The 23,222-nt window shown below is 40.3% G+C and overlaps 1 protein-coding gene across 11 annotated transcripts in view; it reads left to right on the top strand.

Annotated features, from left to right (window-relative positions):
• Window positions 1–23,222, top strand: part of PFKFB1 (6-phosphofructo-2-kinase/fructose-2,6-biphosphatase 1) — a 106,746-nt gene that overhangs the window by 75,512 nt on the left and 8,012 nt on the right. For 7 of the 11 annotated variants that reach the window (XM_064574117.1, XM_064574118.1, XM_064574116.1 and 4 more), the window contains one exon: window positions 1,631–1,735. In XM_064574117.1, the coding sequence (XP_064430187.1) occupies window positions 1,631–1,735 (105 nt within the window). The other 4 variants (XM_064574112.1, XM_064574111.1, XM_064574122.1 and 1 more) reach the window with 3 other exon arrangements.

Raw genomic sequence — 23,222 nt, 5'->3', positions numbered from 1 at the left:
ATAATATAATATTAATTAATTAATATATTAATATCAGTATATAATATATATACTGATTGAGTCTTTAAAATGTGCCTTGTACATTCTGTGCTAGGCTCTTTTACATATATTATTTCTAATATTCAAAACACTTTTGTGAGGTCGTTGTAATTCTCCTCATTTTTCAGATGAGGAAAATAAAATTCAAAGAGGTTAGGGTATTTGCCTTAAGTCAATATGAAGTCAGTGGTCATTACCACAGGCAACAGGCTCCCAGCATGCCTCAAAATAGAAAGTCAAAGCTAATCTGGAAGGATCTTGTGTATCCAGTAGAGTGCACTTTCTCCCATGGACAGTGTCAGTAGAGAAATTTGACACTGCATAGCTGTTTTGTGGGCTATGGCAGGGGTGAACTTCACCCCTAAAGAAAGGCTGGTATATAATTCAAAAGACAACAACCAGAGCCTGTTGCTCCTTACAGGAAAGTCTAATTGGAATCCACACAATCAAAAAGGAAACCTTATAAACCCAACATTGCTTCCCACCCCCACTCCCAGCAGCCACCTCACTTCCGGGGATTTTTAAGTGAACTTGGGAAGCTCTCATGTACTCCTGAGGAACTCATTCTCTGAGCTCTGGATTCCTGCTTTGGGTGAGAAGACTGTATTTCCCCAAGGCCCACTCTGAAACTGTTAGGAATTTGTTAATTCTTGTCTTCTGAGATATCTGTGGATACCTGTTTCTTTTTCTGCCAGAGGTCCTGGAGCATAGGTAGGAGCAGAGGGGATGGGAAATGCTATAAAATGGGAGAGCACTGCTATGTATGTGCACACATGTGTGTGCTTGTATACACAGTCATAGACACCCACCACAAATATGCTTACACTCACAGACATACACTTCACAGACACACTGACCTTCTAGTCTGACATAGGATCCGTTTCAGATACATCTACCAATCTACACCTGCACCATGCATGCACACACATACACACTCACAGACACACTTAGAGATACATACATAAATTCACATGACCTCAGGCATAGGCATACATCTACTCACACATATACACCAGAGACATAATCAGAGACATACACACTCACAGAAATACATGCCACAGACACACTAGACACACATGGAGAAACAGACCACAGAGACACTCATGTGGGCATATTCTAAGATGCTCAGACAACCTGTACACAGACACACTCACCAAACACACTACAAATACTGAGACAAATACACAAATACAAGGCCTATGTCTTTAAACATACCAGCATGATACACATATACACACAAATACAGTCTAAAATTCTTAAGCCCATATATTTATAAAATACATACTTAAATGTACAATGTACATCTACAAACCTATTGGGACAATCATAGAGAAACACCACACACGTACCCGCCATATACTACATACTCAAACTGAACACACCTGTACACATGTGCACACTCTCACATACACACATCTCATGCACACACACACACATACACACACTCAGACAATAGGCACAAACATAAAGCTGTCTTCACAGACAACCAGGTGCTTGTGTGCTGCTGTTCCATAATCACTGGATTCAGAACTATGGTAAAGGTATGGATTTCACCTTGTGAATACTTTTGTCCCCAAATAATTTTTCTCAGGGTGTCTGTGAGGAGATGACCTATGAAGAAATCCAGGAACACTATCCTGAAGAATTTGCACTACGGGACCAAGATAAATATCGCTACCGCTATCCCAAGGGAGAGGTAAGGTTTGGAAGTATTGCCTGGCTCCTAGAAATCCTCCCAGTATCTTCATTCCAGCAGCCAAAATTCCATAGTTCCCTGGACAGCTTTAGAAGCAGAGTAAAGCATATTTTGTAGCAGCTCCCATCCCACAACGCACATGATAATCTGGCTCTTGGCTGTCTCTGCTTCATGGCTATTGGCAACGGATTCCTCTTTTATTAAAGCTAAAAAATTGCCTCCTTATTTCCCACCTGCTTTCAGAGGGGCTTCATCCTAGATTTTGTCTCTGGTATCTTTTCACTAAAGACACCTGAAGTAGTTTAACATACTCCTGTCATTTTATTGCCAAGTTGCCTAAAGATACAGTCTCTCTGGACAGTGGGTTAGAGTCCTAAGGGACAATGTCTAATAGTTAAAGCAGATTCTTTGCCACCACATGAACCAGACCATCAGTTCCCTAATTCCCACATCAGGTGGATCCTCATCACTTTCAACCCAGCAGCTTCATTTAGCCAGTTCCACAACTTAAAGTATTTATTAGTCATACTCCATTTTTGATATACATTCCTGGGAACAATTATCAGAAAAGCAGGACACCAGGGAAGGTAAAACAATAGACATCCTGTGTTACAAAGTTCACACTTTCATCCTCATCCTCAGAAATGACATTATAAAGTCAGTCTGAGTTTGCCTTTATTTTCCCTTATATATTTTGAGGCTATGTTATTGCAGGCATACAAATTTAAAGCAATTATATCTTCTTAATGAATTGCATATTTTATTATGAATAATAATATTTTCCCCGAATAAAGTTTTTTTTGCCTGAAAGTGTATTTTATCTAATATTAATGTGTGTGTGTGTGTGTGTGTGTTTACTGGTTAGTATTTGCCTAGTTCATCTTTATTCATTCACTTTCAATTTCTCTGGGTATTTTTGTTTTATGTCTCTTGTAAACAGCATATAACTGCTTTTTTAGAAGCCTTATTTATTTTATTTTAGAGATATAGAGATCGTGAGCAGGGGGAGGGGCAGAAGGAGAGGGAAAGAGTGAGGAAAAGAAGACTCCCCACTGATCATTGAGACAAACACAGGGCTCAACCCCATGAACAAGAGACCATGAACTGAGCCAAAATCAAGTCAAATGCCAAACTGACTGAGCCACCCAGGCACCCCAGCTTTTGTTGTTTTTAATACAACCTGCAAATATATGTCTTTTGAATGGTAATTCTGATACATTTACTTTTATTGTAATTACTGATTTAATTGAGCTTATTTCTATTCTTTTATTTGAGATCTTTTTTTCACCTGAGCCTTTATGCTTAGTTTATATTTCTCTTTTTCTCCCTTCTTTAGAATTCTGCTCCTGAGATTTTACACCTATATTTAAGTTATATAATGTTTCATTCTTTCTTAATTTTTTTAATTTAAATTCAATTTAATGAGGAGGGGAAAGATGGCGGAGGAGTAGGGGACCCTATTTCAACTGGTCCCCGAAATTGAGTTGGATAACTACCAGACCACTCTGAGCACCCACGAAACCAGCCTGAGATGTAAGAAGATCTGGATCTCTACAAACAGAATATCACAGGCAGTTGGTTTTGAGGTACAAAGCTGAGAGCCCTGATCCTGCAGGCAGATATCGGAGGATAAACGGCGGCGGGAGGGTGCCTGGACGTGGGGATCCTACACCGCCGGTGAGTGACAGCCTCGCGCGCTGCAGACGGGGCACAGACTTGCAGACCGGTAGCGCGGGGAATGAACTTTAGGGCAGCCCCCGGGGTGGAAAACCAGACCGGCGGGGTCACGCGCACGCGAACTGCAGCACCCCCCCCCCCATAGAAACCGGAACGATGATAGCGCACATACGAACTGCATCCCCCCTGACAGAAACCGAAGCGACGGTCGCACGCACGCGAACTGCAGCCTCCGAGACGGAAACCCGGTGCACCAGGGTCGTGCTGGTGAAGTGCAACCCTGGGGGTGGAAACCCCAAGCGGCGGAGTTCCGTGCACACGAATTGGGAGCAGCTGGTGGTTTTAGAAGCACAAAGGGCAGAGAGGTGCCCAGACCTGGAGGCAGGACTGGGAGCGCTGCGGAGAGGCGCAAAATCCAGGACGCTGCAGTTTATAGCAGCATGGACAGAAACGGAGATGGTGTGGGCTGGAGAGCTCACTGAAGAACAGACTGAGGTCTCTCTGCTCTGAGGCAGAGGGTTGGAAACAGTCTCTTCTGCTCTGACTCATGGAAGAGATGCAGAAAGCCGCCAGGGAAAGGCGCCAGAGAACGAAAGCCCCCACAACTGGTTCCCACTGAGCCCATTCCCCGCCACAGGGACACAGGGCAACTCTGCCCAAACAGGGTTGCCTGAATAACAGCGTGGCAGGCCCCTCCCACAGAGGACAGGCTGGGAAAACAAGAGGCCAGCAACCCTAAGGTCCCAAGAAAACAGGTGCATCTTGCTTGGGTTCTGGTCAATAATTTGGACTCTATACATTCCATCAACCACCCATCAACAGAATGACTAGGAGGAGGAGCCCCCAAAACAGAAAAGACTCAGAGATTATGACTTATGCTGAAAATTTACAAATGGATGCAGACATAACCAAGATGTCAGAGATGGAATTCAGGCTAGCAATTGTGAAGACAATGGCTAGAATGCAGAAATCAATTAATGGCAACATAGAGTCTCTAAGGGCAGAAATAAAAGGTGAATTGGCAGAACTTAAAAATGCTATCAATGAGATCCAATCCAATCTAGATAATCTAACAGCTAGGGTAACTGAGACAGAAGAGAGAATAAGCGATCTGGAAGACAGTATAATAGATAAAAAGGGAAAAGAGGAGGCCAGGGGAAAACAACTCAGAATCCAGGAAAATAGAATCAGAGAAATAAGTGACACCATGAGGCATTCCAATGTCAGAATCATTGGAATCCCGGAGGGAGTGGAGAGAGAGAGAGGGCTAGAAGATGTATTTGAGCAAATCATAGCTGAGAAGTTTCCTAATCTGGGGAATGAAACAAACATTCGAGTCCTAGAGGCAGAGAGGACCCCTCTTAAGATCAAGGAAAACAGACCAACACCCTGGCATGTAATAGTAAAACTTGCAAATCTTAGAACCAAGGAAACCATCTTAAGGGCAGTTAGGGGGAAGAGATTCCTTACGTACAGAGGAGGAACATCAGAATAACGTCAGACCTATCCACAGAGACCTGGAAAGCCAGAAAGGCCTGGCAAGACATATTCAGGGTACTAAATGAGAAGAACATGCAGCCAAAAATACTTTGTTCGGCAAGGCTTTCATTTAGAATGGATGGAGGGATGCAGAGCTTCCATGACCAGCAGAAGTTGAAAGAATATGTGACCAGTAAGCCGGCCCTGCAAGAAATATTCAGGGGGGTTCTATAAAAGAAGAAAGACCCCAAGAGTGATCTACAACAGAAATTTACAGGGACAATCTATAAAAACAACGTCTTCACAGGCAACATGATGACAATTAATTCATATCTTTCAATAATCACTCTCAACGTGAATGGCCTAAATGCTCCCATAAAACAGCACAGGGTTGCAGATTGGATAAAAAGACAGGACCCATCCATATGCTGTCTACAAGAGACTCATTTTGAACCTAAAGATACATCCAGACTGAAAGTGAAGGGATGGAGATCTATCTTCCATGCCAGCGGACCTCAAAAGAAAGCTGGGGTAGCAATTCTTATATCAGACAAATTAGATTTTAAACTGAAGTCTGTAATAAGAGACACAGAAGGATACTATATCATTCTTAAAGGGTCTATCCAACAAGAAGATCTAACAATTGTAAATATCTATGCCCGCAACATGGGAGCAGCCATCTACATAAGCCAACTGTTCACCAAAATAGTCATATTGATAACAATACGTTAATTGTAGGAGACATCAATACTCCACTCTCAGCAATGGACAGATCATCTAAGCAGAAAATCAACAAGGAATCAAGAGCTTTGAATGATACATTGGACCAGATGGACCTCATAGATATTTACAGAACATTCCACCCTAAAAAAACAGAATACTCCTTCCCGAGCACACATGGAACTTTCTCCAGAATAGACCATATACTGAGTCACAAATCACGTCTCAACCGATACCAAAAGATTGAGATTATTCCCTACATATTCTCAGAGCACAATGCTCTAAAACTGGAATTCAATCACAAGAAAATTTTGGCAGAAATTCAAACACTTGGTAGCTAAAGACCACTCTGCTAAGACTATTTGGGTCAACCAAGAAATCAAAGAAGAACTTAAACAATTCATGGAAATCAATGAGAGCGAAAACACATCGGTCCAAAACCTATGGGATACTGCAAAGGCAGTCCTAAGGGGGAAATACAGAACCATCCAAGCCTCACTCAAAAAAATAGAAAAATCCCGAATTCACCAACTAACTCTACACCTTAAAGAACTAGAGAAAAAGCAACAAACAATGCCTAAGCCATGCATTAGAAGAGAAATAATGAAAATTAGAGCAGAAATCAATGAATTAGAAACCAGAAACACAGTAGATCAGATCAACGAAACTAGAAGTTGGTTCTTTGAAAGAATTAATAAGATTGATAAACCACTGGCCAGATTTATCCAAAAAAAGAGAGAAAGGACCCAAATTAATAAAATTATGAATGAAAGGGGAGAGATCACCACTAACACCAAGGAAATAGAAACAATTATTAGAAATTATTATCAACAACTATATGCCAAGAAACTGAGCCATCTGGATGAAATGGAGGCTTTCCTGGAAACCTATAAGCTGCCAAGACTGAAACAGGAAGAAATTGACAACCTGAATAGGCCAATAACCAGTAACGAGATTGAAGCAGTGATCCAAAACCTCCCAAAACACAAGAGTCCAGGGCCTGATGGATTCCCTGGGGAATTCTACCAAACATTCAAAGAAAAAATAATACTTATTCTACTGAAGCTGTTTCAAAAAATAGAAACAGAAGAAAAACTTCCAAACTCATTCTATGAGGCCAGCATTACCTTAATCCCCAAACCAGGCAAAGACCCCATCAAAAAAGAGAATTTCAGACCGATATCCCTGATGAATATGGATTCCAAAATCCTCAACAAAGTCCTAGCTAATAGGATCCAACAATACATTAAAAAGATCATCTACCACGACCAAGTGGGATTTATCCCCGGGATGCAAGGGTGGTTCAACATTCGCAAATCAATCAGTGTGATAGAACACATTAATAAGAGGAGAGAGAAGAACCATATGGTCCTCTCAATTGATGCAGAAAAAGCATTTGACAAAATACAACATCCTTTCCTGATTAAAACTCTCCAGAGTATAGGGATGGAGGGAACATTCCTCAAGTTCATAAAATCCATCTATGAAAAACCCACAGCGAATATCATCCTCAATGGGGAAAAGCTGAGAGCCTTTCCCTTAAGATCAGGAACACGTCAAGGGTGCCCACTCTTCACTACTGTTGTTCAACATAGTACTAGCAGTCCTAGCAACAGCAATCAGACAACAAAAAGAAATAAAAGGTATTCAAATTGGCAAAGAAGAAGTCAAACTCTTTCCTTTTGCAGAGGACATGATACTTTATGTGGAAAACCCAAAAGACTCCACCCCCAAATTACTAGAACTCATCCAGCAATTCAGTAATGTGGCAGGATACAAAATCAATGCTCAGAAATCAGTTGCTTTCTTATACACTAACAACGCAACTGTAGAAAGAGAAATTAAAGAAACAATTCCATTTACAATAGCACCAAAAACTATAAGATACCTCGGAATAAACCTAACCAAAGAGGTAAAGGATCTATAATCTAGGAACTACAGAACACTCATGAAAGAAATTGAAGAAGACACAAAAAGATGGAAAACTATTCCATGCTCATGGATCAGAAGAATAAACATTGTTAAAATGTCTATGCTACCCAGAGCAATCTATACCTTCAATGCCATCCCGATCAAAATTCCAATGACATTTTTCAAAGTGCTGGAACAAACAATCCTAAAATTTGTATGGAATCAGAAAAGACCCCGAATCGCCAAGGAGATATTGAAAAAGAAAAATAAAGCTGGGGGCATCACGTACCCCAATTTCAAGCTATATTACAAATCAGTGATCACCAAGACAGCATGGTACTGGCACAAAAACAGACATACAGACCAATGGAACAGAATAGAGAACCCAGATATGGACCCTCAATTCTATGGTCAAATAATCTTTGACAAAGCAGGAAAAAACATGCAATGGAAAAAAGACAGTCTCTTCAATAAATGGTGCTGGGAAAATTGGACAGCCACATGCAGAAGAATGAAACTCGACCATTCTCTAACACCACTCACAAAGATAAACTCAAAGTGGATGAAAGACCTCAATGTGAGACAGGAATCCATCAAAATCCTAGAGGAGAACATAGGCAGTAACCTCTTTGACATCGGCCACAGCAACTTCTTTCAAGATACATCTCCAAAAGCTAGTGAAACAAAAGCAAAAATGAACTTTTGGGACTTCATCAAGATCAAAAGCTTCTGCACAGCAAAGGAAACAGTCAAGAAAACAAAGAGGCAACCCACAGAATGGGAGAAGATATTTGCAAATGACACTACAGATAAAGGGCTGGTATCCAAAATCTATAAACAACTTCTCAAACTCAACACCCAAAAAACAAATAATCAAGTCAAAAAGTGGGCAGAGGACATGAACAGACACTTCTCCAAAGAAGACATACAAATGGCTAACAGACACATGAAAAAATGTTCATCATCATTAGCCATCAGGGAAATCCAAATCAAAACCACACTGAGATACCACCTTACACCAGTTAGAATGGCAAAAATGGACAGGGAAAGAAACAACAAATGTTGGAGAGGTTGTGGAGAAAGGGGAACCCTCTTACACTGTTGGTGGGAATGCGAGTTGGTACAGCCACTTTGGAAAATAGTGTGGAGGTGCCTCAAAAATTTAAAAATAGAGCTACCCTATGACCCAGCAATTGCACTCCTGGGTATTTATCCCAAAGACACAGATGTAGTGAAAAGAAGGGCCATATGCACCCCAATGTTCATAGAAGGAATGTCCGCAATAGCCAAACTGTGGAAAGAGCCGAGATGCCCTTCAACAGATGAATGGATAAAGAAGATGTGGTCCATATATACAATGGAATATTACTCAGCCATCAGAAAGGATGAATACCCAACTTTTACATCAACATGGATGGGAATGGAGGAGATTATGCTAAGCGAAGTAAGTCCATCAGAGAAAGTCAATTATCATCTGGTTTCACTTATTTGTGGAACATAAGGAATAACATGGAGGACATTAGGAGAAGGAAGGGAAAAATGGGGGGGGGGGAATTGGAGGGAGAGATGAACCATGAGAGACTATGAACCTGAGAAACAAACAGGGTTCTAGAGGGGAGGGGGTAGGGGGGATTGGTTAGCCCAGTGATGGGTATTAAGGAGGGCACGCACTGCATGGAGCACTGGGTGTGATACGAAAACAATGGATCGTGGATCACTACATCAAAAACTAATGATGTATTGTATGGTGACTAACATAATATAATAAAATTAAAAACTACAAAAAAATAAAATAAAATCAATTTAATTAATATGTACCACATTATCAGTTTCAGAGGTAGAATTCAGTGATTCATAAGTTGCATACAACACCCAGTGCTCATTACTTCAGGCGACCACTTAATGCCCATCACCCAGTTACCCCATCGCCCCACCCATTTGCCCTCCAGCAGCCTTCAGTTTATTTCCTATAGTTAAGAGTCTCTTATGGTTTGCCTCCCTCTCTGTTTCCTCTTATTTTTCCTTCCTTTCCCCTATGTTCATCTGTTTTGTTTCTTTAATTCTACATATGAATTAAATAATATAGTGTTTGTCAATCTTTGACTGACTTATTTTGCTCAGCATAATACCCTCTAGTTCCATCCACATCATTGCAAATGGCAAGATTTCATTTTTTGATGGCTGCGTAATATTCCATTGTATATACCACATCTTCTTTTATTTCATTTTATTTATTTATTATTTATTCTTATGTTAATCCCCATACATTACATCATTAGTTTTAGATGTAGTGTTCCATGATTCATTTTTTGTGCATAACACCCAGTGCTCCATGCAGAATGTGCCCTCCTCAATACCCACCACCAGGCTAACCCATCCTCCCACCCCCCTCCCCTCTAGAACCCTCAGTTTGTTTTTCAGAGTCCATCGTCTCACATGGTTCGTTTACCCCTCCAATTTCCCCCGCTTCATTCTTCCCCTCCCACTACCTTCTTCTTCTTCTTTTTTTTTTTCTTAACATATATTGCATTATTGTTTCAGAGGTACAGATCTGAGATTCAACAGTCTTGCACAATTCACAGCACTTACCAGAGCACATACCCTCCCCAGTGTCGATCACCCAGTCACCCCATCCCTCCCACCCCACCCCCCACTCCAGCAACCCTCAGTTTGTTTCCTGCGATTAAGAATTCCTCATAACACTGAGATCATATGATACATGTCTTTCTCTGTTTGACTTATTTCGCTCAACATAATACCCTCCATTTCCATCCACGTCGTTGCAAATGACAAGATCGCATTCCTTTTGATGGCTGCATAATATTTCATTGTATATATATACCACATCTTCTTTATCCATTCATCTGTTGATGGACATCTTGGCTCTTTCCACAGTTTGGCTATTGTGGACATTGCTGCTACAAACATCGGGGTGCACGTACCCTTTCCGATCCCTACTTTTGTATCTTTGGGGTAAATACCCAGTAGTGCAATTGCTGGATCATAGGGTAGCTCTATTTTCAACTTTTTGAGGAACCTCCATACTGTTTTCCAGAGTGGCTGCACCAGCTTGCATTCCCACCAACAGTGTAGGAGGGTTCCCCTTTCTCCGCATCCCCACCAACATCTGTCGTTTCCTGACTTGTTAATTTTAGCCATTCTGACTGGTGTGAGGTGGTATCTCATTGAGGTTTTGATTTGGATTTCCCTGAGGCCGAGGGATATTGAGTACTTTTTCATGTGTCTGTTGGCCATTTGGATGTCTTCTTTGGAAAAATGTCTGTTCATGTCTTCTGCCCATTTCTTGATTGGATTCTTTGTTCTTTGGGTGATGAGTTTCATAAGTTCTTTATAGATTTTGGATACTAGCCCTTTATCTGATATGTCATTTGCAAATATCTTCTCCCATTCTGTCGGTTATCTTTTGGTTTTGTTGACTGTTTCCTTTGCTTTGCAAAAGCTTTTTATCTTGATGAAGTCCCAATAGTTCATTTTTGCCCTTGCTTCCCTTGCCTTTGGCGATGTTTCTAGGAAGAAGTTGCTTCGGATGAGGTCAAAGAGGTTGCTGCCTGTGTTCTCCTTTAGGATTTTGATGGACTCCTGTCTCACATTGAGGTCTTTCAACCATTTGGAGTCTATTTTTGTGTGTGGTGTAAGGAAATGGTCCAGTTTCATTCTTCTGCATGTGGCTGTCCAATTTTCCCAACACCATTTGTTGAAGAGGCTGTCTTTTTTCCATTGGACATTCTTTCCTGCTTTGTCAAAGATTAGTTGACCATAGATTTGAGGGTCCATTTCTGGGCTCTCTATTCTGTTCCATTGATCTATGTGTCTGTTCTTGTGCCAGTACCATGCTGTCTTGATGATGACAGTTTTGTAATAGAGCTGGAAGTCCAGAATTCTGATGCCACCAGCTTTGCTTTTCTTTTTCAACATTCCTCTGGCTATGCGGGGTCTTTTCTGGTTCCATACAAATTTTAGGATTATTTGTTTCATTTCTTTGAAAAAAGTGGATGGTATTTTGATGGGGATTGCATTAAATGTGTAGATTGCTCTAGGTAGCATTGACATCTTCACAATATTTGTTCTTCCAATCCATGAGCATGGAACATTTTTCCATTTCTTTGTGTCTTCCTCAATTTCTTTCATGAGTATTTTATAGTTTTCTGAGTACAGATCCTTTGTCTCTTTGGTTAGATTTATGCCTAGGTATCTTATGGTTTTGGGTGCAATTGTAAATGGGATCAACTCCTTAATTTCTCTTTCTTCTGTCTTGTTGTTGGTGTATAGGAATGCCACTGATTTCTGTGCATTGATTTTATATCCTGCCACTTTACTGAATTCCTGTATGAGTTCTAGCAGTTTTTGGGTGGAGTCTTATGGGTTTTCCATAAAGTATCATATCATCTGCAAAGAGTGAGAGTTTGACTTCTTCTTTGCTGATTTGGATGCCTTTTATTTCTTTTTGTTGTCTGATTGCTGTGGCTAGGACTTCCAATACTATGTTGAATAGCAGTGGTGATAGTGGACATCCCTGCCGTGTTCCTGACCTTAGGGGGAAAGCTCTCAGTTTTTCCCCATTGAGAATGATATTCGCTGTAGGTTTTTCATAGATGGTTTTATGATATTGAGGTATGTACCCTCTATGCTTATACTCTGAAGAGTTTTGATCAAGAAAGGTTGCTGTACTTTGTCAAATGCTTTTTCTGCATCTATTGAGAGGATCATATGATTCTTGTTCTTTCCTTTGTTAATGTATTGTATCACATTGATTGATTTGCAGATGTTGGACCAACCTTGTAGCCCAGGGATAAATCCCACTTGGTCGTGGTGAATAATCCTTTTAATGTACTGTTGGATCCTATTGGCTAGTATTTTGGTGAGAATTTTTGCATCCATGTTCATCAGGGATATTGGTCTGTAATTCTCCTTTTTGATGGGGTATTTGTCTGATTTTGGGATCAAGTAATGCTGGCCTCATAAAATGAGTTTGGAAGTTTTCCTTCCATTTCTATTTTTTGGAACAGTTTCAGAAGAATAGGTATTAATTCTTCTTTAAATGTTTGGTAGAATTCCCCTGGGAAGCCATCTGGCCCTGGGCTTTTGGTTTTTGGGAGATTTTTGATGACTGCTTCAATTTCCTTAGTGGTTATAGGTCTGTTCAGGTTTTCTATTTCTTCCTGGTTCAGTTTTGTAGTTGATACATCTCTAGGAATGTATCCATTTCTTCCAGGTTATCTAACTTGCTGACATAGAGTTGCTCATAATATGTTCTTATAATTGTTTGTATTTCTTTGGTGTTGGTTGTGATCTCTCCTCTTTCATTCATGATTTTGTTGCGTTGGGTCCTTTCTCTTTTCTTTTTGATAAGTCTGGCCAGGGGTTTATCAATCTTGTTAATTCTTTCAAAGAACCAGCTCCTAGTTTCGTTGATCTGTTCTACTGTTCTTTCAGTTTCTATTTCATTGATTTCTGCTCTGATCTTTATTATTTCTCTTCTCCTGCTGGGATTAGGCTTTATTTGCTGTTCTTTCTCCAGCTCCTTTAGATATAGGGTTAGGTTGTGTACTTGAGACCTTTCCTGTTTCTTGAGAAAGGCTTGTATTGCTATATACTTTCCTCTTAGGACTGCCTTTGCTGCATCCCAAAGATTTTGAATAGTTGTGTTTTCATTTTCATTGGTTTCCATGAATTTTTAAAATTCTTCTTTAATTTCCTGGTTGACCCATTCATTCTTCAGTAGGATGCTCTTTAGCCTCCATGTATTTGAATTCTTTCTGACTTTCCTCTTGTGATTGAGTTCTAGTTTCAAAGCATTGTGGTCTGAAAATAGGCAGGGAATGATTCCAATCTTTTGGTACCGGTTGAGACCTGATTTATGACCTAGGATGTGATCTATTCTGGAGAATGTTCCATGGCCACTAGAGAAGAATGCGTATTCTGTTGCTTTGGGATGGAATGTTCTGAATATGTCTGTGAAGTCCATTTGGTCCAGTGTGTCATTTAAAGTCTTTATTTCCTTGTTGATCTTTTGCTTAGATGATCTGTCCATTTCAGTGAGGGGGGTGTTAAAGTCCCCCACTATTACTGTATTGTTGTCAATGTGTTTCTTTGCTTTTGTTATTAATTGCCTTATATAATTGGCTGCTCCCATGTTAGGGGCATAGATATTTACAATTCTTAGATCTTCTTGTTGGATAGACCCTTTAAGTAGGATATAATGTCCTTCCTCATCTCTTATTACAGTCTTTGGTTTAAAATCTAATTTGTCTGATGTAAGGATTGCCACCCCAGCTTTCTTTTGGTGTCCATTAGCATGGTAAATGGTTTTCCACCCCCTCACTTTCTTTTTTTTTTTTTTTAAGATTTTATTTTTATTTATTTGACAGAGAGAGACACAGCGAGAGAGGGAACACAAGCAGGGGGAGTGGGAGAGGGAGAAGCAGGCTTCCCGCCAAGGAGGGAGCCCAATGTGGGGCTCGATCCCAGGACCCTGGGATCATGACCTGAGCCAAAGGCAGATGCTTAACGACTGAGCCACCCAGGTGCCCCTACCCCCTCACTTTCAATCTGGGGGTGTCTTTGGTTCTAAAATGAGTCTCTTGCAGACAGCATATTGATGGGTCTTGTTTTTTCATCCAGTCTGAGAGCCTGTGTCTTTTGATTGGGGCATTGAGCCCATTTACATTCAGGGTAACTATTGAAAGATAGGAATTTAGTGCCATTGTATTGCCTGTAAGGTGACTGTTACCATATATTGTCTGTGTTCCTTTCTGGTCTATGTTGCTTTTAGGCTCTCTCTTTGCTTAGAGGACCCCTTTCAAGATTTCCTGTAGGGCTGGTTTTGTGTTTGCAAATTCCTTTAGTTTTTGTTTGTCCTGGAAGCTTTTTCTCTCTCCTTCAATTTTCAATGACAGCCTAGCTGTATAGAGTATTCTTGGCTGCATATTTTTCTCATTTAGTGCTCTGAATATATCCTGCCAGTCCTTTCTGGCCTGCCAGGTCTCTGTGGATAGGTCTGTTGCCAATCTAATGTTTCTACCATTGTAGGTTACATATCTCTTCTCCCGAGCTGCTTTCAGGATTTTCTCTTTGACTATGAGACTCGTAAGTTTTACTATTAGATGTCGGGGTGTTGACCTATATTTATTGATTTTGAGAGGGGTTCTCTGTGCTTCCTGGATTTTGATGCCTGTTTCCTTCTCCAAATTAGGGAAGTTCTCTGCTATAATTTGCTCCATTATACCTTCTGCCCCTCTCTCTCTTTCTTCTTCTTCTGGGATCCCAATTATTCTAATGTTGTTTTGTCTTATGGTATCGCTTATCTCTCGAATTCTGCCCTCGTGATCCAGTAGTTGTTTATCTCTCTTTTTCTCAGCTTCTTTATTTTCCATCATTTGGTCTTCTATATTACTGATTCTCTCTTCTGCCTTGTTTATCCTAGCAGTTAACGCCCCCATTTTTGATTGCACCTCATTAATAGCCTTTTTGATTTCTACTTGGTTAGATTTTAGTTCTTTTATTTCTCCAGAAAGGGTTTCTCTAATAACTTCCATATTTTTTTTTCAAGCCCAGCTAGTATCTTTAAAGTGAGGATTCTGAACTCTAGATCTGACATCGTACTAATGTCCGTATTGAGTACGTCCCTGGCAGTCGGTACTACCTCTTGTTCTTTTTGTTGAGGTGATTTTTTCTGTCTTGTCATTTTGTGCAGAGGAGAATAGATTAATGAGAGAACAAAATGCTAGCAGAGTAACAACGTCCCCAGAAAATATATTCTAAACAAATCAGAAAAGACCTGAAGCAGTGGGAAAAGAAATGGAAAGAGAGAAAAAAGAAAAAGAAAAAAAAGAAAAAGATAAAGATAAAAACAAACAAAACAAAACAACAACAACAACAAAAAAAAAACAGAATGTGATCAAATATGATCAGGCTGGTATATAGATCAGTGCCACCCACTAGATTCGGGGTGTATTTTGGTCTGTTAGAAGAAAGTGCCTCCCAAAATTTTAAAGAAAGAAAAACTTATATATGTACAAAAATAAGGGTTGATATGATGAAGGGATGGAATATGACTGCAAAGATGGAAATTATTAAAAATTTTATAAAAGGAATTGATAAGTTGTTTGAAAAAAGAAAGAAGAGGATTTAAAAAAGAAAAAAGAAAAAAAAAGGGAGAGAATGTGATCAGGTAGGGGAGTAGAAAACACCATATACTAGAGATTTAGGGTATATTTTGATCTGTTAGAAGAAACTCTCTCAAAATTTTAAAGAGAGAACAACTTATATATATATGCCAAAAATACGGGTAACTACTATGAAGGGATAGACTATGATTCTAAAAATGAAAAATAAAAATGTTTTTTTAAAAAGGGATTGATAAGATGTTGGTTGAAAAAGGGAAAAAGAAAAATTAAAAAAAAAAGAAAAAAAGACAGTTAAAAAAAAAAGTTAACTTTGAACTACTAAAGAATCATGGTAAAGAAGCCATGAATTCTATGTTCAGTATTCCCCTAGCCCTGGAGTTCTGCCGTTCTCATTGATCGGTAAACTTGGTCTTGGCTGGCTGTTCTCGCTGATCTTCTGGGGGAGGGGCCTGTTGCCGTGGTTTCCAAATGTCTCTGCCAGAGGTGGAATTGCCCCGCCCTTGCCCCCTCCCAGCTAAGTAATCTGCTCGGGTTTGCTCTCCGGGGCTTTTGTTCCCTGCGAGCTTTCCGTACAGTTTGGAGGTGGAGAGTGAAAATGGCAGCCTCCCAATCTCCGCCCCGGAGGAGTCGAGAACTCAGGCCCACTCCTCAGTGAGCCCCAGAGAAAAGCCCTCAGTCACTCCCGTCTCCCCAGTCTCCGGCCGCACTCCGTGCTCACCCGGCCTGTGACCGCGCGTTTCTATCTCTGGCACCCGACCCCGGGTGGAGTCTCCAAACCCAGCAGATCCCTGCGGTGCACTCCCACGTGGCTCCTCCCGGGGGAGGAAGGTGAGTCTCCCTGGATCTGCTGCTTGTTGGGTCCCTGCTGGAGGAGCAGTGGCCCGACTGTGCCGCGGATCACGGTTTATGGCAACCCCGAGCTGAGAGCCCGCGCCTGGGCTCCGCCTCTGCAGCCGGCTTCCCTGCTCCATTACCTGGGAGCTCTGCCACACTCAGGCACCCCCGGTCTTTCTGTGACCCCGAGGGTCCTGAGACCACAGTGTCCCACGAGGGTTCCACCCCCCGCTTAGCCACCAGAGTGACGTCTCTCAGCGGAGCAGACTTTTAAAAGTTCCGATTTGGGGGCGCCTGGGTGGCTCAGTCGTTAAGCATCTGCCTTCAGTTCAGGTCATGATCCCAGGGTCCTGGGATCGAGCCCCACATCGGGCTCCCTGCTCAGCGGGAAGCCTGCTTCTCCCTCTCCCACTCCCCCTGCTTGTGTTCCCTCTCTCGCTGTGTCTCTCTGTCAAATAAATAAAAATCTTTAAAAAAAAAAAGTTCCGATTTTGTGCTCCGCGGCTCTATCACTTGCCAGAAGCGGCTGACAGAGGCCCCTCCCCCGCCGTCTATCCTCCCGAATATTGCCTCGGATTCACTTCTCCGCACGTCCTACCTTCCAGAAAGTGGTCGCTTTTCTGTTGAGAGAGTTGTTGCTCTTCTTTTCTTCGATCTCCTGTTGAGTTTGTAGGTGTTCAGAATGGTTTGATCCCTATCCAGCTGAATTCCTGAGAGGAGATGAAATCCAGGTCTCCTACTCCTCTGCCATCTTGCTCCGCCCCTGCCCACATCTTCTTTATCCATTCATCTGTTTAAGGACATCTGGCTCTTTCCATATTTTGGCAACTGTGGACATTGCTGCTATAAACATTGGGGTGCATGAGCCCCTTTGAATCACTATCTTTATATCCTTTGGATAAATACCTCAGAGTGCAATTGCTGTGTCACAGGGTAACTCTGTTTTTAACATTTTGAGGAATCTCCATACTGTTTTCCAGAGTGGCTACACCAGTTTGCATTTCCACCAAAAGTGTAAGAGGATTCTCCTTCCTCCACATCCTCACCAACATCTGTTGACTCCTCAGTTGTTAATTTTAGCCATTCTGACCAGTGTGAGGTGCTATCTCATTGTGGGTTTGATTTGTCTACCTGATGGCTGTGACGTGGAGCATTTTTTCATGTGTCTGTTAGCTGTTTCTAAGTCTTCTTTGGAGAAATGTCTGTTCATGTCTTCTGCCCATGTCTTGACTGGATTTTTTGGTTTTTTGGAAGTTGAGTTTGATAAGTTCTTTAGAGATTTTGGATATTAGCCCTTTATCTGATAAGACATTTGCCAGTATCTTCTCTGATTCCATAGGCTCCCTTTAGTTTTGTTGACTGTTTCTTTTGCTGTACAAAATCTTTTCATGTTGATGAAATCCCAATAGTTCATTTTTGCTTTTGTTTCCTTTGCTTTGGAGACATGTCTAGCAAGAAATTGCTATGGCCAAGGTCAAAGAGGTTGCAGTCTGTGTTCCTTTCTAGGATTTTGATGGGTTCTTGTCTCACATTTAGGTATTTCATTCATTTGGAATTGATTTTTCTATATGGTGTAAGAAAATGGTCCAGGTTCATTCTTCTGCATGGGGCTATCCAGTTTTTCCCAACACCATTTTTTGAAGAGACTGTCTTTTTTCCATTGGATATTCTTTCCTGCATTGTCAAAGATTAGTTGACCATAGAGTTGGGGGCCCATTTCAGGGGGTCTCTCTTCTGTTCTTTTGATCTATGTGTCTGTTTTTGTGCCAGTACCATACTGTCCTGATGATTACAGCTTTGTAATACAGCTTGAAGTCCAGAATAGTGATACCACCAGCATTGGTTTTGTTTTGCAACATTCCTTTGGCTATTCAGGGTCTTTTCTGGTTCCATACAAATTTCAGGATTGTTTGTTCCAGCTCTGTAAAAAATGCTGATGGTATTCTGATGGGGATTGCACTGAACGTGTAAATTGCTTTGGGTAGCATAGACATTTTAACAATATTTTTCTTCCAATCCATTATATGGATGTTTTTTCCATTTCTTTGTGTCTTCCTCAATTTCTTTTATAAGTATTCTATTGTTTTCAGATTAAAGATACTTACTTCTTTGATTAGGTTTATTCCAGGTATCTTATTTTTTTGTTGTTGCAATCATAATTGGAATCAATTCCTTGATTTCCCTTTCTGCAGCTTCATTGTTAGTGCATAGAAATGCAACTGACTTCTGTGCTTTGATTTTATATCCTACCACTTTGCTGAATTCCTGTATCAGTTCTAGCAATTTTTGGGAGGGGAGACTATTTTGGGTTTTCTACATAGAGTATCATGTTGACTGCAAAGAGTGAAAGTTTGACTTCTTCTTTGCTGATTTGGATGCATTTTATTTCTTTTTCTTGGCTGATTGCTGAGGCTAGGACTTCCAGTACAATGTTGAACAATAGTGGTGAGAGTGGACATCCCTGCCTTGCTCCTGACCTTAGGAGAAAATATCTCAGTTTTTCCCCATTGAGAATGATATTCACTGTGGGATTTTCATGATAAAAATTTTTTATTTATTTTTTATGATATTGAGGTATGTTTCTTCTTTCCCTACACTGCGGAGAGTTTTTGACAAGAAAGATGCTTTTTCTGCATCTATTGAGAGGATCATATTGTTCTTGTCCTTTCTCTTGTTAATGTGGTGTATCACATTGATTGATTTGCAGATGTTGAACCACACTTAAAGCCCAGGAATAAATCCCACCTGGTCGTGGTGAATAATCTGTTTAATGTACTGTTAGATCCTATTAGCTGGAATCTTGATGAGAATTTTGGCATGCATGCATATCAGGGATATTAGTCTCTAATTCTCCTTGTGAGTGGGGTCTTTGTCTGGTTTGGGGATCCAAGTAATCCTGGCATCATAGAACAAATTTGGAAGTTTTCCTTTCGTTTCTATTTTTTGAAAGAGCTTCAGAAGAATAGATATTAATTCTTTAAATGTTTCATAGAATTCCCTTGGGAAGCCATCTGGAGCTGGACTCTTGTTTTGTGAATATTTTTGATTACTGCTTCAATTTCTTTGCTGGTTATGAGTTTGTTTAAATTTCCTATTTCTTCCTGGTTCAGTTTTGGTACTTTATATGTTTCTAGGAATGCAACCATTTCTTCCAAATTGCCTAATTTGTTGGCATATATTGCTCATAATATGTTCTTAAAATTGTCTATATTTCTTTGGGGTTGGCTGTGATCTTTCCTCTTACATTTATGATTTTATTTATTTGGATACTTTCTCTTTTCTATTTGATAAGCCTGGCTAGATGTTTATCAATCTTATTAATTCTATCAAAGAACCAGCTCCTAGTTTCATTGATCTGTTCTGTTTGGCTTTTTTTCTATTTCTCTATCACTGATTTCTGCTCTAATTTTATTAATTCTCATCTCCTGCTTGATTTAGACTTTAATTGCTGTTCTTCCAGCTCCACTAGGGGTAAAGTTAACTTCTTTCTTTGAGACTTTTCTTGCCTCATGAGAAAGGCATGTATTAATATGTAATTCCCTCTTCTGCCTGCCTTTGCTGCATCCCAAAGGCTTTATTTTTTATATATTTTTTTAAATTTTATTTTATTTTATTATGTTATATTAGTCACCAAACTATCATTAGTTTTTGATGTAGTGATCCATGATTCATTGCTTTCATATAACACCCAGGGCTCCATGGAGTACGTGCCCTCCTTAATTCCCATCACCGGGCTAACACATCCCCCCACCCCCTCCCCTCTAAAACACTCAATTTGTTTCTCAGAGTCCATAGTCTCTAATGGTTCATCTCCCCCTCCAATTTCCCCACCTTCATTTTTCGCTTCCTTCTCCTAATGTCCTCCATGCTGTTCCTTATGTTCCACAAATAAGTGAAACCATATGATAATTGACTTTCTCTGCTTAACTTTTTTCATTTAGCATAATCTCCTCCAGTCCCATCCATGTTGATGTAAAAGTTGGGTATTCATCCTTCTGATGGTTGAGTAATATTCCATGGTATATATGGACCACATCTTCTTTATCCATTCATCTGTTGAAGAGCATCTTGGCTCTTTTTTTTTTTTTTTAAAGATTTTATTTATTTATTTATTTGAGAGACAGAGAGAGAATGAGAGAAGGGAGGGCCAGAGGGAGAAGCATACTCCCTGCTGAGCAGGGAGCCCAATGTGGGACTCGATCCCAGGACTCCAGGATCATGACCTAAGCCGAAGGCAGTCGCTTAACCAACTGAGCCACCCAGGCGCCCCCGGGCATCTTAGCTCTTTCCACAGTTTGGCTATTGCGGACATTCTGCTATGAACATTGGGGTGCATATGGCCCTTTTTCCCCCTACATCTGTGTCTTTGGGGTAAATACCCAGGAGTGCAATTGCTGGGTCATAGGGTAACTCTATTTTTAAATTTTTGAGGCACCTCCACACTGTTTTCCAAAGTGGCTGTACCAACTTGCATTCCCACCAACAGTGTAAGAGGGTTCCCCTTTCTCCACAACCTCTCCAACATTTGTTGTTTCTTGCCTTGTCCATTTTTGCCATTCTAACTGGTGTAAGGTGGTATCTCAATGTGGTTTTGATTTGGATTTCCCTGATGGCTAATGATGATGAACATTTTTTCATGTGTCTGTTAGCCATTTTTATGTCTTCTTCAGAGAAGTGTCTGTTCATATCTTCTGCCCATTTTTTGACTTGATTATTTTTTGGGGGGGTGTTGAGTTTGAGAAGTTCTTTATAGATCTTGGATATCAGCCCTTTATCTGTAGTGTCATTTACAAATATCTTCTCCCATTCTGTGGGTTGCCTCTTTGTTTTGTTGACTGTTTCCTTTGCTGTGCATAAACTTTTTATCTTGATGAAGTCCCAAAAGTTCATTTTTGCTTTTGTTTCACTAGCTTTTGGAGATGTATCTTGAAAGAAGTTGCTGTGACCAATGTCAAAGAGGTTATTGTCTATGTTCTCCTCTAGGATTTTGTTGGATTCCTGTCTCACATTGAAGTCTTTCATCCATTTTGACTTTATCTTTGTGTATGGTGTTAGAGAATGGTCGAGTTTCATTCTTCTACATGTGGCAGTCCAATTTTCCCAGCACCATTTATTGAAGAGACTGTCTTTTTTCCATTGCATATTTTTTCTGCTTTGTCAAAGATTATTTGACCATAGAGTTGAGGGTCCATATCTGGGCTCTCTATTCTTTTCCATTGGTCTATATGTCTGTTTTTGTGTCAGTACCATGCTGTCTTGGTGATCACAGCTTTGTAATATAGCTTGAAATTGGGCAACGTGATGCCCCCAACTTTGTTTTTCTTTTTCAACATTTCCTTGGTGATTCGGGGTCTTTTCTGATTCCATACAAATTTTAGGATTGTTTGTTGCAGCACTTTGAAAATGTTATTGGAATTTTGATCGGGATGGCATTGAAGGTATAGATTGCTCTGGGTAACATAGACGTTTTAACAATGTTTATTCTTCCAATCCATGAGCATAGAATGTTTTTCCATCTTTTTATGTCTTCTTCAATTTCTTTCATGAGTGTTCTGTAGTTTCTAGAGTATAGATCCTTTACCTATTTGGTTAGGTTTATTCCGAAGTATCTTATGGTTTTTGGTGCTATAGTAAATGGAATTGTTTCTCTAATTTCTCTTTCTACAGTTGCATTGTTAGTGTATGAGAAAGCAACTGATTTCTGTACATTGATTTTGTATCCTGCCACATTACTGAATTGCTGGATGAGTTCTAGTAATTTGGGGGTGGAGTCTTTTGGGTTTTCCATATAAAGTATCATTTCGTCTGCGAAAAGAGAGTTTGACTTCTTCTTTGCCCATTTGAATACCTTTGTTTCGTTTTGTTGTCTGACTGCTGTTGCTAGGACTTCTAGTACTCTGTTGAACAATAGTTGCGAGAGTGGGCATCCTTGATGTGTTCCTGATCTTAAGGGAAAGGCTCTCCACTTTTCCCCATTGAGGATGATATTCGCTGTGCATTTTTCATAGATGGATTTTATGAACCTGAAGAATGTTCCCTCTATCCCTATACTCTGAGGAGTTTTAATCAGGAAAGGATGCTGTATTTTGTCAAATGCTTTTTCTGCATGAATTGAGAGGACCATATGGATCTTCTCTCCCCTCTTATTAATGTGTTCTATCACATTGATTGATTTGCGAATGTTGAACCACCCTTGCATCCCAGGGATAAATCCCATGTAGTCAATGTGGATAATCCTTTTGATGTATGGTTGGATCCTATTAGCTAGGATTTTGTTGAGGATTTGGAATCCATATTCATCAGGTCTGAAATTCTCCTTTTTGATGGGGTCTTTGCCTGGTTTGGGATTAAGGTAATGCTGGCCTCATAGAATGAGTCTGGAAGCTTTCCTTCTGTTTCTATTTTTTGAAACAGCTTCAGGAGAATAGGTATTATTTCTTCTTTGAATGTTTGGTGGAATTCCCCAGGGAATCCATCAGGCCCTGGACTCTTGATTTTTGGGAGGTTTTGGATCACTGCTTCAATCTCGTTACTGGTTATTGGCCTAATCAGGTTGTCAGTGTCTTCCTGTTTCAGTCTTGGCAGTCTATAGGTTTCCAGGACGGCATCCATTATGCAGGTTGCTTAATTTATTGGCATATAGTTCTTCATAATATTTTCTAATAATTGTTTCTATTTCCTTGGTGTTTGTCGTGATCTCTCCTGTTTCACTCATAATT

Source organism: Mirounga angustirostris, unplaced genomic scaffold (assembly GCF_029215605.1).
Source record: "Mirounga angustirostris isolate CCGP_5_RB_7025 unplaced genomic scaffold, mMirAng1.0.hap1 SCAF_11, whole genome shotgun sequence".
Lineage (NCBI taxonomy): Eukaryota > Metazoa > Chordata > Mammalia > Carnivora > Phocidae > Mirounga > Mirounga angustirostris.
The sequence above is the reverse complement of the archived record's forward strand: the minus strand, read 5'-3'. Positions and strand labels throughout refer to the sequence as shown.